The sequence below is a fragment of the Rhagoletis pomonella genome, unplaced genomic scaffold (genome assembly GCF_013731165.1).
Source record: "Rhagoletis pomonella isolate Grant_MI unplaced genomic scaffold, Rhpom_1.0 Rhpom_scaffold_00275, whole genome shotgun sequence".
NCBI classification, from domain to species: domain Eukaryota; kingdom Metazoa; phylum Arthropoda; class Insecta; order Diptera; family Tephritidae; genus Rhagoletis; species Rhagoletis pomonella.
In genome coordinates this window covers 92,732-107,131 of record NW_023458829.1, presented here as the reverse complement: position 1 = coordinate 107,131, position 14,400 = coordinate 92,732, and the positions used below count along the sequence as shown (strand labels likewise).

General features: G+C 39.3%; 1 protein-coding gene across 1 annotated transcript; it reads left to right on the top strand.

Moving 5' to 3' along the window:
- The first annotated feature begins 7,562 nt into the window (after nt 1–7,562).
- LOC118750516 lies at nt 7,563–8,957 on the top strand. The gene is made up of 2 exons (XM_036485234.1): nt 7,563–8,648; nt 8,732–8,957. Exon 1 carries the CDS (start codon nt 7,787–7,789, stop codon nt 8,507–8,509), a length of 723 nt encoding a protein of 240 aa, XP_036341127.1. The 5' UTR covers nt 7,563–7,786; the 3' UTR covers nt 8,510–8,648; nt 8,732–8,957.
- Nucleotides 8,958–14,400: the final 5,443 nt, after the last annotated feature.

The following is a 14,400-nucleotide window of genomic DNA, read 5'->3' as shown; positions in this document are numbered from 1 at the left end:
ATTCAAAATTGTATGAAAAAAGATGTCGAATTCCGACAACTGGGCGATACTAGTAAATAAAAAATCGTGCATTTTTTAAACAAATTATGTATTATATAGAAAAATTAAATAACGAGTGTTGTAGCCTTAATAGTGTTTCCTTCACATTACAATTTTTAAAAAGGGCCAATGTAATGCTTAAATCCGCAGTCCAATATGTATGTATGAAATTTTTAAAGGAAAAGGAATAATTTTTATTTAAAATGAGTTTTTTTTTTAAACGGCTCGACAAGTTATGGGCTCTAAAATTTTTACACATTACTTATAACATAAATAACCCAAATTAGCAATAAAAAATTATTTAAAGTTGGTTCAGGCCCACCGTGAGACAGCTACTCGCCTCGCACTGCGAGCGAGGCAACACACAACAGACTGGCTCGTTTAATAGGGGCGCAAGCAAACAAGCAGCGCTCGCTCGTTTGCTGAGCAAGCCAAACTTCTCGTGCCTCGCCCCATTGCTGCCACGAGTACGAGCTGCGAGCGCCTCGTTGCCTGCGAGGCATTGAGTAGGAGTTTGCTCGCTCGAACTCCCGAGTTTTTGCCCACCCTGCCTATATGTACAAAATGTGGGAAATTAAATTCTCTAAAAATTTTAATGCAACCGTTTTTTACGAGAAATGCAAAATAAGCTTGAAATCGCAAAAACCAAAAAAGAACTAAAATGCAAGATGGCGGATTGTTCCCTATGAAATTTAGGGGCAAGACCGTGAATGCATGATATACGTGTCAAATAGAAGTAAACTGCATCAAAAGTTCCCTAGTATAAAGTTTTGTTTCTTCGTACCAATTTGATACAAATTTACTGGGCTATAAAGTTTGATTCGCAATGAAAACGCATAATGAAAATATCGTGGAAAATTACTTGATCTAGAAAAATAGTGTACAGATCCGCAATCTATGACCCAAAATTAAGTTTGCGTGTCTCGGCTTTTTTTGGGGGCGTAATAATTCCAAAGCAGAATGAAAGACCTAGACCCATATAGTAAAGGTGACAGGGAATAAGATCAACGGAAATAAGGTCAATTGACTTTATTTCCCACCCTGGTGCAAAATAAAGTCAATTGACATTATTACCTTTTCAAAAGCGAAATAAAATCCATTGACATTATTGCTCATTCAAACATTCAATTTGCTTAGCTTACCGGCGGCCCGTGTCCGCGTACTCCGCGCGACCGGCGCGCCACAACACGTCACGCTACGCCGGGCCCCTCCTCTCCTCCCCTCTTTCCCTTTCCCACCGTACTGTAACGCAGGTAGATTTATTTATTTTTATTACGTTGAAATAAAATTTTTATATATTTTACATATTGAAGGCTTATATTCAATAATACCCTCTATCTGCACACCTTTCCAAAAGATGAGATTGGAATCAGAAGTAATATATTAGTGATGACAGGTAATAAGTCCTAGATGGTTTCTAAAATCACAAATTAGTTTTGTGCGAATTGCAGATAGAGGGTATTAATGAATTTAAGCCCTCGATATTTCACATTTTTATATTTGTAAGTTATTGGAAGATTGGAAGTAAAAAAGCATATTTGTGTTTCAAAAGTTTGTGAAACCAAATCAATTAACTTACATGATCTCGGTTCCGATATTAAATAATCAATAACACTGTGAGACAAATGGTAGGGGTCAGTGATCGGGAAGGGTTTAAACTACCGGGGGAAGTTATATCGGTAAAAAGGAAGTTATACGTGTCCCGGCGTTTCCCTGGGTCACGTCTAGGAATCGAGATATATCGATTTGAAGTTAGTAACTATCATATAGGGGAAATTTTCACCTTTGGTGTTCTTTTTTTGACATAACTCGAGAACCACTAGTCCGATTTTGCTCAAACAAATTTAAAAAAATTAAAAATTACAATTCCTTTAATCTGTTAATATAACGTTTTTTTTTTTAATTTTTTAAGTTTCGATTCCTAGACGTGACCCAGCGAAACGCCGGGCCACGTATAACTTGTTTTTGACCGATATAACATTTCCCGTTGGTTTCATCCCATCCCGATTTTGACTGTCGCATAGTGTAATTGTTTATACCCGCATTTTGGCAAATTGGCTTGTTGAATGTGCCATCTAATAAATACTTAGTGTCGTCGTTCTCCCTTAGCTGCTTTTAAATGATGTCACAAATTGCTGGCGGAGACATGAATACCGTGTAAGAAAATTCCTTTTAGAAAGGTTAGTTTCTTTTCCAGCTTAGACATTCCAAATTCGTTCAAAATATGCTAATTTAAAACACAGAACTCTTTCAGTGTTCCTCCGGGGTTTTTGGACATGGACTGTTTCTTCAATTTAATAGTGTTCGCTTTATTGTTGTGGAAACGAAACTTGTTTTGCAAGTTCTGGGTCATTTCTACACTCTTTCTTCAAATATTTCTCGTATTCCAGCTGCGTTTTGCGTTTGGTTTTTCGCATCGTACTTTAAGCATTGTTGACGCTATTTCCATTTGAATGAGGAAATAGCGTCAATGACTTTATTTCCAAATATTTGTTGACTTTATTTCGCTTTTGCAAAGGTATACTACAAGTGTACACATTTTAAAAAAATATGCAGTTTTATAGCCCATTAAATTTTGGTGACTGTGTACACTTGTAATCTACTCATTTTACTCAACTTCGGTGTAAAAAAATTCATAACTCAAATTATTATAGAGTGCACCCCATAATACTATACCTAAATATAGCACAATACTCGGAGCTACCATTGTAATTTTTCTCATTTTTTTTTAGATGGCATATTTTCAAAAACTAGTTCTTTGTATCAAAAAATTTGTACGTGGAAAATTTTTCATGAAAAAAATTAATTTTTTTTTCATAGGAAATTTTGATGTGTATGTGTGATTTTTTCGATAAAAAAAAATTTAATTGCGTATGCATGTTCACTTACAAGTCTATTCTGCACGTTACCGATGATTTTGTAACCGGAAAATTTTATTACCAAAAAATGTTACCAGTTCTTGTCACCGCGATTCTAGGTACGTTGGTAATGCAGTTAAAATATTCAGCAATTCAGCTATGAAGAATTGTGCAAACTCTGGCATTGCATATTTCACGGGGCAATACTTTGTTACCAGCTTATGAGATGGAAACAAAAATTACCGGTTACAAGAGTACACAGAATGCGAAAAGGGTTTAAAAATTGACAGGAACTTTATTTACCGGTTACAAAGTTTTTATTACCAGCGCAGAATAGACCTGTTAGAGTAAATTTTGAGCACTGGTTGGGGAAATTTTCGGTAGATTGGGCAAATCGCTTGTTATTTCGACCAAAATTGGGGCCCAATTGGGAAAAACTTTTGACTCTGATCGGGTGACCTCAAAAAATGTCCAGCAAGGATACTTTATCATAATGGGCAACAATTTTTGTGCCCTCAACTGACACGAAAATCTGCTAGCATCATATAAGTGCATTTTCAGAAAAAAAAAATCATAGTTCGAAAACGACGAATTTTAGCATATTGATACTCGTACTGAAAATAGTTTATACATATATATATATAGTTTAGTTTAGTTTGAGAAAAAAAAAAAGATATGGCAATTTGAAAAATTTGTTTTGGTTTATTAACAATAAATAATTATTAATTAACAATTACTGATGTTTGGTTTACTAGATCGATTCAGTAGATCAATATCTGTATTTAAAAAACAAGCGTTAAAATCCTTGCTTTTTTGCAAACAAAAAGACAAAATACGTGCCTCCTTAAATTGTTCAAGGAACAATCCCTGTGAGTTTTATCGCAAACTTAAATTCACTTTCCTTCGGCCTGGGTGATGTGAGATGGAATGACCCGTATACGTGTTCATTCCGCGGGTCCTGCTGCTTCTGTAACTTATTCAGTGCTTTTCAAAAACAAAGAATAATATTTTTTTTGTGGCGGGCTGTAGCTTTGTATTTGGTATCGTATTTGTGCCTTGTCTTGCGTATATTTGTGATTTTGCTTGTGCGTATTGCGGCGGTTGCTAGCGCAAATGACACTGTGTACATTATGAAGTGAACAGTATTTTCATTGTACTCTTTACACTATTGTCTTTATGCAACAGTGCACAATGGTTTTGTGCATAGCTGTTTCTGGATTCTCTGTATTCGCTGTACGCTTAACTTCAAAGACAACGAAAATCAATACACGCGTTTGACACGAAGGCAATGTTGTACATTTTTAAGCGTATTGCGCACATGTCTAGTATTTACATATTGTAATAAAATAACAAAAACAATGCCGTAACCCTTCGTTTGATATAAATATTTTAATATTGTGTGTATACAAATTTTGTAAAATTTAATTAAATTCGACTTGCAAACAGGTGGCGACCCTCTTAAAAATATTTGCAAGCTATGACCTTAAACCTCGTTCGTCTGACTCTCATATGTATGATGATTACGGTGACCATCCGTTCTGTTTTTTGCAGGACCGTACTGTTTTTCAAAGGTCGGTCCTGCGTAGTTTTTCAAACCTAAAAAACCGGCAAATGTACTGATTTTTTCCAAGTGTCCTGCATTTGTCCCGCATTTTATTCGTTGTTTTAAAATTATCGGACAATGGATGGATTTTTTCAAAAAAGTGTTTTTTGTTACTTTTCGTAGCTTTTCTTCAATATCTCATGAACAAATCTCAGTACATTTTGAGCCAAAGATAATGAAAATCGGATTAGAAATGTAGATGCCATGAAGCGCAATCTGCACAAATTATATATTTTTGTAAAGGGCACATAAATACCTTTGTAACTCGTCGTTTACGTCGATTCATGACGTCGATTTTTGACAAATAACTTCAAAAAGTATCAAAAAACAAAAAAAAGTGTATTGTTTTCGTTTTGAACGACTCAAAATTTGCCTATAAAATAATCTTCTAAAGATTTTCACTTTTCGTGTAAGCTATTGTAATTATAATATGTTTTACTATACTTTTATAAAAATTCATGTAAAAATGGATTGAAGAAAAGGTGATTCGTTTTTAAAGTTTAAAATGTATTAAGAATTTAGAATCATAAATACTCTTGATATTTTTGTACTACGTAAATATATGTAGGCGTATTTTTGAAAAATTGTCCTTCATTTTGAATCTATATTTATGGTCACCGTAATGATGATACATATTTCAGTCACCTAATTCCCTAAATTAAAATGGAATTTTATTTTTTAAACAGGTGGCAACCCTCCTACATCTAGTTAAGAAATCAACCCTTTCAAAACCCATTTCGATTGATAACCATCTTTTAATGATTCATTTAACTTATTAAATAATTTGAATTAAATTTGTTAACAGGTGGTAACTCTTTTTAAAAAATTAGACCTTTATTACACATTTATAGGACAAGGCCTTTAATGTGCTTTCCCATTTTTGAAAATCGAACGATTGGCGCAGATCTGATAGCATTAACAAAATATAAAAAAATGATTTGATGCATCTGCCAAAATTGCATTCGCAAAGTACAAAAAAGTGGCATATTCTTATTTTATTTTTCAACGGATAACAGACCATTCTTTTGACTTATGGAATAAAAAAACATGATTTTACATAATTTTTAGATTTGCTCTTTTTACTTTAGTAATATTTGTATTTTCAATAAAATGAATTTGCATTTAAATTATAGCGAGTCTAAACTACAGAATTCAAATTGTTTAATAAATTAATTTCTTGCAGTTATCTTAAGCACAATTTAAACGGAAAAATTACAAATTTAACTTAATATCTCATAAGTTGTATTTTTGACAATTTTATCCTTGTAAAGCCTAAAACCGATGCACAGTGGTTCGGATAGCAGATCTAGCTGGACGAAAGTCAAAATTTTTTGGTTTTTAAAATACTTAATGGTACTTGGAATACATTCCTGACAATACATTCAAATAGAAATTGCATTTATTAAAGCATTAACATATGAAAACAAACAAAAAAAGGTAAGTCAACGCCGCCTATTTGAGAACTCTATTTTAAAAGCTGAAATTTAACTTAAAAGATTGCTAATTGCACTCACAGATATTTGCATAATTGCAAATTGGCTTTATAAACAAAAAATTACACTTATTCTGCTATAGATTCAGAGGTCATAACGCAATTTATGTCCACAATGGTATAGCAAATTTATTCTGAAAAATCGTCGTTAATTAAAAAGATAAATTAAAGAGTAGGAAAAGTAAAGGCCGCCGAAGACCGTTATAAAACCACTTGCATATTATTCTTTACACCTTCGCAAATGCAGAGGGTAAGTTCGATAACCAAGTCTAACCAATTGTCTTAGATATTTACATTTTAGTGACAGTATGTCAAATCTCAAAATTCAAAATTAATTATTAACAGGAATGTATCGGAATATAAATATAAGATCAGTGGTGGATCCACCGGGAAAAGGAGGGGGAGGGGTTGTGTGTTAAAACAGAAAAATACTTGGAGTTATAAAATCTTTGGTTATGTAAGAGTTAAAAAAATTAGTAACTCGCGAATTTTCTGCTTTCTGAAATTAAAAAATTATACAACAGGCGTGCAAATTTTTAAGCGCTGTTACAATTTTTTTGTTGCAATTTATTTGTGTTTCTTGCTGTGATCTTAAATTTTAGTCATGGTAAAGAAAATCTTTAGAAGTGAGTTGTTTGACATTTGGAGAAGTGTTGCTGAAACTTCTAAAAGACAACAAGGTGACCGTGATTATGTGATTAGTAAATTGAAAGAAATATCTGATGAAAATGGTCGTTCCGAAGTAAATTAAGTAAATGACTTTAGATTCGTAATCAGCAACCCAGAAAACCCCCAGATACCCAGTTACATAGAAATCTACCGATTTTTTTTTAATTTTTGTCCGCCATATTGGATCCGCCATTTTGAATTTTTGATAAGTGACTTCAGATTCGTAATCAGCGACCCAAAAATCCCCTAGGTAAGAAGTGGTGTAAAGATCCATCAACGTGGTATTGTTTAAATAGTTTCGTCCAGCTAGATTTGCGATCCGAACCACTGTGCGATGTGGCTCAGATTAAAATATTTGGTTTAAAATACGTCAACTTCAAGGACTTTTTTCTGTGTATTATTCACTTTATCCAAAATTTGGGACCGGAACCTCGATAATGGATAAATTATCTTTCAACAATACCAATTACGTCTACATTTGGGACGACAAAATTTTTTATTTTTGCCCGTTCGCACAGTACTGTGAGGCCTACCTATCGGGTTGGCAGGTATGAACACTTAAGTAGTACTAGTAACTTTCGCTCATCCGTTTGGTCGGTATTACACTGGAACATTTCTGCCACCAGCACAACTCTGTTTGTAGGCAAGAGAGGCAGTGCGGTGAGGTAAAGTTTCTCAAAAAGTTGTTCCAGTTTCTACCCCGCATTAAAGTGGCAGTTCTAACTCTTCACGGCCTTCACGAGGCCTGACCAGAGGCCAGAACCAGCTGCAGCGGGCTATCGGCAGAGGAAGCTGGCTGCTCGAATCCTGCAAAGGTTCACCGCAACGCCTGACCTGTGTAGCAAGGCGAAAGAAGAGCATGTGAAGGAGATCCTCACAGAAATCGACTGGGCCAAGGCAGTCCTGCCCGACTACCGCAAGCCGGAGGAGAAGCAGCCGCAGGCGCCCTCCAGTAAGCGCAATAGATCGGGGGAAAATACGCCCAACCAATACGCAAAGAGGGTCAGAACGCAGGGGCCTTCTTTTGCTGAAGTAGCCAAGGAGCAGATCCTGCTCGGCGTCATCGATGAGAGCAATGAAGACAGCCTCACCCTGAGGCAGCAATGGAAGTGGGTTAAGGCCGCGATGGCCGACATTGCTATCAACATTATGTTGGAGAATCCGGGACCTCCGCCAACCTGCAAGGGAGCGGGGTGGTTCCAAAATAATATCCGCGTTATAGCATGCGAGGATGCTAGATCAGCGGAGATCTACAAGAAAACAGTCGCAGGTATTGGAGAAGTCTACCCTGGTGCGAAGCTCAGGGCGGTCGACTTCAAGGACCTACCGGTGCGACCGAGAGCGAGAGCATGGTTGCCTTGCAAGCCAGCGGAGCCAGAAAGGATCCTCCAAACCATAAGGCTCTATAACCCGGAGCTACCTACCGATAATTGGAAGGTGGTCAAAATCAACGAAAGCGGTAAAGCGACGATGCAGGTTGTCCTGCTTCTAAATAAGGACTCCATAGAGTTGTTGGAGCAAAAGAGCGGGGTCATACGTTACGGCTGTGACATGGCCAAAATTAAGGTCTACAGCAACGACGTAAACGCAGCGAAGAACCTGATCGCGGAGGTAGAGCCGGAAGAGGCCAACAGCGACGTGGAGATGGAGGAAGAATCCGAGCAGGTTGATCCGATGGACGACCTGACCGGGGGTTATGCCTCATCGACGTCTTCGCTGGGGGTCGGCCGCATGCTTCGGCTTTATACGGAGGAGGAGCTGATCGAGATGTCGGAAGACGCGGTCAACTCCACCCTAATAGGCGACGTGGGCGATAACGGCCAAGATGGTGAAGGTACTGCAGATTAACCTTCACCACTGTAAAGCAGCTTCAGCTGCACTGCTGCTCCGTCTAACAGCTAAAGGGGCAGCCGACATCGTCCTAATCCAAGAACCTTGGGTGGTGGGACAAAACATTTGTGGGCTGAAAGCGCCGGGCTACAGACTGGTAAGTGGAGCCTCAACGGGGAAACCAAGGACGTGCATATTGATAAGTATCACACTAAAGTGTCTCTTTCTTCCACAATTTAGCGACGAGGACACAACAGCGGTCAGTCTAAGTGCAAACGGACGACCAATTAAGATGGCATCCATGTACCTGGCGCATGACAAGGAGGTGCCAACTACCTGCATTAAAGACCTAGTGGCCAGCACGAGAGAGGCGCTAATTTTGGGAGGTGACGCGAATGCCCACCATCACACCTGGGGCAGCTCCGATGATAACGAACGGGGTGAGTCACTTTTTAATTTCATACTTAGTTCTCAGCTTGTTATTGCGAATAGGGGGAATGATCCCACTTTTATTACAAAATTCCGAAGGGAAGTTCTGGACGTTACCCTTATCTCTGAGAATGCGGAATGTCTGGTCGGGAAGTGGAAGGTGCTTGAGGAGCACTCCTTTTCCGACCACCGATATATCCAATTCGAGGTATTAGGGGAAACGCCCAAGGCTCCTCTAACTAGAAACTTGCGAAATGCCAACTGGCATAGGTATCGGAAAGAGCTGGATAGGCTTTTGCCACAAGATAGAGAGCCGGCTACTCCAGCAAACCTAGAGGAGCTGGAATATCTTGTCGACCATTTTACGGGGGCCTGCAGTAAGGCAATAGACATTGCATGCCCCAAAAAGCAGCACCGGGGTAGGAAAAAGCCACCCTGGTGGAATGAAGAAATCAGGATTTCACGCAAGAACTGCAGGAAAACCTTCAATCAGGCTACTGCGTCTGGTAGTGAGGGTCATTGGGAGACCTACAAGACAACGTTACGGGAGTACAAGAAGCTCCTAAGAAGGTCGAAAAGAACCTCATGGAAAGACTTCTGCAATGGGGTGGAGTCTATCTCAGAGGCAGGCAGGCTCAGAAAGATACTCTCAGGTACTGCCCAGAAAGCCCCAGGATGCTTGCAAAGACCTGACGGCTCCTGGACAGAGACCGAGGAGGAATCACTGGATCTGCTTCTTTGCACACACTTCCCGGGTGCCACGGATAGCATGCCGGTACAGCCACATCTAACTGGAGATCTTTCGGTCACTGGAGATTTCCTCACTAGGGAAAAGGTCATCTGGTCTATTGGGACATTTAAGCCCTATAAATCAGTAGGTCCGGATGGCATTGCCCCCATACAGCTGCAGCAAACACTTCAGCTAAGCTCAGCGTGGCTACACGCTATAATTAAGGGAGTATTAGCTCTTAACCATATCCCTAGAAAGTGGAGGGAATCAAGAGTGGTGTTCATCCCCAAGGCAGGGAAGGTGTCTCACAATAATCCAAAGGATTTCAGGCCCATCACCTTGTCGTCATTTCAACTGAAGGTTATGGAGAGACTGGTGGAGGTCCGTATCAGAGAGTCGGTTGGTGACAGACTCTCTACCACACAACATGCTTATACGAAAGGTAGATCTACAGAAACGGCGCTTCATGAAATAGTGTCGTATATAGAGAGATCACTAGACATCAAAGAATATACGCTAGCAGCCTTCCTGGATATAGAGGGCGCCTTTAACAACATCATGCCGGGCGCGATAACGGCAGCACTGGCGGGCCTGGGCATCGACTCGCGCTTAGTTGCGCTCGTAAACCAAATGCTGAGATGCAGGGTGGTCCGGGCGGAGCTGGCGGGGGTATCGTTGACCAGGTTCGTAGAGAGGGGCACCCCGCAAGGGGGAGTCCTATCCCCTCTATTATGGGTCGCAGCGGTAAACTCACTGCTGTGTGGCATGGAGGGGGGTGGCTGTAAGGTTATTGCGTATGCGGATGATCTTGCACTAACAGTAAGTGGGAAATTTCCACAGACTCTATGTGACATTATGCAGGTAAAACTGAAGGAAGTCGAGAGTTGGACAAAAAATAACGGGCTAGGGGTAAACCCAAGCAAGACAGAACTTGTACTGTTCACAAGAAGGTACAAAATCCCCCCATTGATAACACCAAGGCTGGCACAGACCACACTAAAATTAAGCGAATCCGCTAAATACCTGGGGATAGTCCTAGATAGAAAATTAAGCTGGATTCAAAACACCGAAGAGCGGGTGCGGAAGGCCACGGTTGCCCTATACAGCTGCAGGAGAGCAATCGACCAAAAATGGGGTTTAACCCCGAAGCTAGTGCACTGGATATACACCGTCGTGGTGAGGCCCATACTTCTGTACGGGGTAGTGGTATGGTGGCCAGTGCTGGAGAAGAAAGTAAACATTATTAAATTACAAAAAGTGGAGAGAACGGCCCTGATCTGCATTAGTGGTGCTCTCCGCACAACACCTACTATGGCAATGAACACGATCCTCAACATCATACCCATAGATATTATGGGACGACAATACGCTGCGTTTGCAGCCCTAAGACTACAGGGGCTTAAAAGCTGGAAAGTGGCTCGCTGTGGTCACACTACAATTCTGAGAAACCGACAACTGCCGAGTACAAAGGACTACTGTGTACCAAGGCTCACTTTCACTAAAGGTTATAGCGTAACGCTACCTAGCAGGGAATCATGGCTCGAAGGAGTTCCGGGGTCTAGAGATGCCATAAGATTCTACATGGACGGCTCCAAACTAGAAAATAGGGTAGGAGGAGGCGTCTACTCGGAGAAATTGGGAATAAAAAGATCATTCCGACTACCTGACCACTGTAGTGTCTTTCAAGCCGAATTGGCAGCCATACAAGAAGCCGTTGACAGCCTAAAACTAGCTGTTATCGCCACTATGGAAATATATATATACTCAGACAGTCAGGCGGCCCTTATGGCGCTTGACTCTGTCACTATAAATTCGGAAACAGTTGCCAACTGCCGCAAATCACTTAACGTGATGGCAGAGCAGTTCGCTTTGCACCTGGTATGGGTACCGGGGCACAGTAACATACCAGGAAATGTGAAAGCAGACGAGCTTGCAAGGGCGGGTACTTCCTCTCCACTTTCACCAGCCTGGAAGAGGGTGGGTATGCCACTCGCTTCCTGCAAGCTCTTACTAAGGGAGAACTTCCTTGAAGAAGCGGCCTCCAGATGGGAGCGCACTGAAAACTGTAATACAACGAAGCTTACATGGCCAAAATGGGATGTACGGAGATCGAGAGAAATTCTCGCTCTCAACAAAGGCGATATGTCACTGGCCATTGGTCTGCTCACAGGACATATTTTGATAGGAAGGCACGCAGAACGCCTCGGGGTTAGTCACAACGACTACTGCAGGAGCTGCCACGACGAAGAAGAGCCTGAATCAATAAGGCACTTACTCTGCGATTGCCCAGCACTGGGCAGGAAAAGACAGAAATTCCTAGGTATAGGTCTTCTAGACGATCTAAGCGCGACTGCTAAGTTTGGAATACGGCAGTTGCTAAGGTTTGCAGACTCCACAAACTGGTTTAAGGAATAGGGGTTTTCTTTGGATCCATGTGGTATCACAATGGGCCCTGATCGGGCCTAAGTGTGCTGGCGCCCTCTGGGCCTAGCAGCCACTTCAACCTAACCTAACCTAACCTAACTCTTGCGCAACTACGAAAATGACGCTACGCAACTTTCAAGCGCGAAAGTTGCAAATACATTGAAACATCCTATACGTACGGTGACCATCCGTTCTGTTTTTTGCAGGACCGTACTGTTTTCCAAAGGTCGGTCCTGCGTAGTTTTTCAAACCTAAAAAACCTGAAAATGTACTGATTTTTTCCAAGTGTCCTGCATTTGTCCCGCATTTTATTCGTTATTTTAAAATTATCGGACAATGGATGGATTTTTTCAAAAATGCGTTTTTTTGGTACTTTTCGTAGCTTTTCTTCAATATCTCATGAAAAAATCTCCGAATCAACGTAAGCGACTTACAGCTCGAAGGGTATTGATGTGCCTCTTACCAAAATATATAACTTGTGGCGACTTCAATGAAAATTATTAGTGCTACAGGCGACCATTTGCATTTTGTCGTCAAAGTCGAAAAAAGTGAGAGTTTCAATTAAATACGCAGCTTTATTTGATTTTTTTTTTTCATTAGTTTAAAAATTCGATAAATAAGATATATCATTACAGTAAATTTTGATCCAACGATAATGAAAATCGTATTAGAAATGTAGATGCTATGAAGCGCAATCTGCACAAATTATATATTTTTGAAAAGGGCACATGAATACCTTTGTAACTCGTCGTTTACGTCGATTCATGACGTCGATTTTTGACAAATTACTGCGAAAAGTACCAAAAAACAAAAAAAGTTATTGTTTTCGTTTTGAACGACTCAAAATTTGCCTATAAAATAATCTTTTAAAGATTTTCACTTTTCGTATAAGCTATTGTAATTATAATATGTTTTACTATACTTTTATAAATATTCATGTAAAAAAGATTAATATCGATGAAGAAAACGTGATTCGTTTTTTTAAGTTTAAAATGTATTAAGAATTTAGAATCATAAATACTCTTTTGATATTTTTATACTAAGTATATGTAGGCATATTTTTGAAAAATTGTCCTTCATTTTGAATCCATATTTATGGTCACCGTACCTATACGTATACACACTCTGTTCTGCTGTTGTTCTGCTAGTTTTCATCCAGTGTGAAACCATGAGAAAAATTTTATAGGCTTCATGCTTTTGAATGGTATATATCAGTGGTGCACAGCGTTGGCAGAGCTTCCAATACCAGCGCAATATTTTTGTATCAGTATGTGTGTACCTAGCAAAACAGCTTGCGCATCCCAGCAGAAAAAAATTATCAATTGATTAAAATAACCCAACTTCTAGTTAGCTTTTTTGCGGGATTTCAATAAACTAGTATCGCCCAGTTGTCGAAATTCGACATCTTTTTTCATATACTTTTGAATTTTACCTGTCACCAATACTAACTCCTTTATGCGAATTACTATTTTGAAGTCCACCAGCTATTAATTATAGCAACTTTACAGGAAAACTTAAAATAGAATTATGAACGTTAATACCGGATTGATCAATGCCAAGTCTCCTCAAAATTTCTTCAGTAGCTTTTGAAATTAGACCAAAAAGGGAACCTCGATTTCCATTTATCAAAAATATACATATGTATTTGTATGTATAGATGAGATGTTCATCACTGACTAATATGTCAAACACATACCAATTCAGACTGTAAATAAGTTTTTCGATTATATTCATCTGATAACCTCTTGGAGGTTAAAAACTAAATTGCTAACATCTATGTACATAAACTCTTTCTTTTTTCATCAGAATCGTTAACGGTTGAAGCTTTTCAACAAAAGATAATATTTCCTTCTCTAACGGCGGTTTCACACGGGATTTGTCAAGACTGGGCCAAAGCCGAATATTTTGTTATCACACGACACCAAGTTACACCAAATTTTACGTTACTAATATGTGTTCTAAAAGTGAAACAAATCTGATCATAAATATAATTTTTTAGGATACTTCTCAATCCCTGCGGCATCTATCGGAAGGCAAACACACTGATCCTTCTAAAAACTTTTGCACAAAACAACAATCATTTAATGCGATTTTAAAATCTGGGAGAAAATCGTTCCCAATTGAATGATTCTTGCGATTTTATATGTGTATAAATGTAGGTGTATAAAATTCCATTACCTTATAATAAGCGGTTCCAGAGATAACCGATATGAGAATTTCAGTTTGTATGGGCGGTTCAACGCCCCCTTTTACAAAATCTACCACTCTTCGCCATAACCACGGTATTGACAATATATATTGCTGTGTCAAATTTCAGGACGTTAGG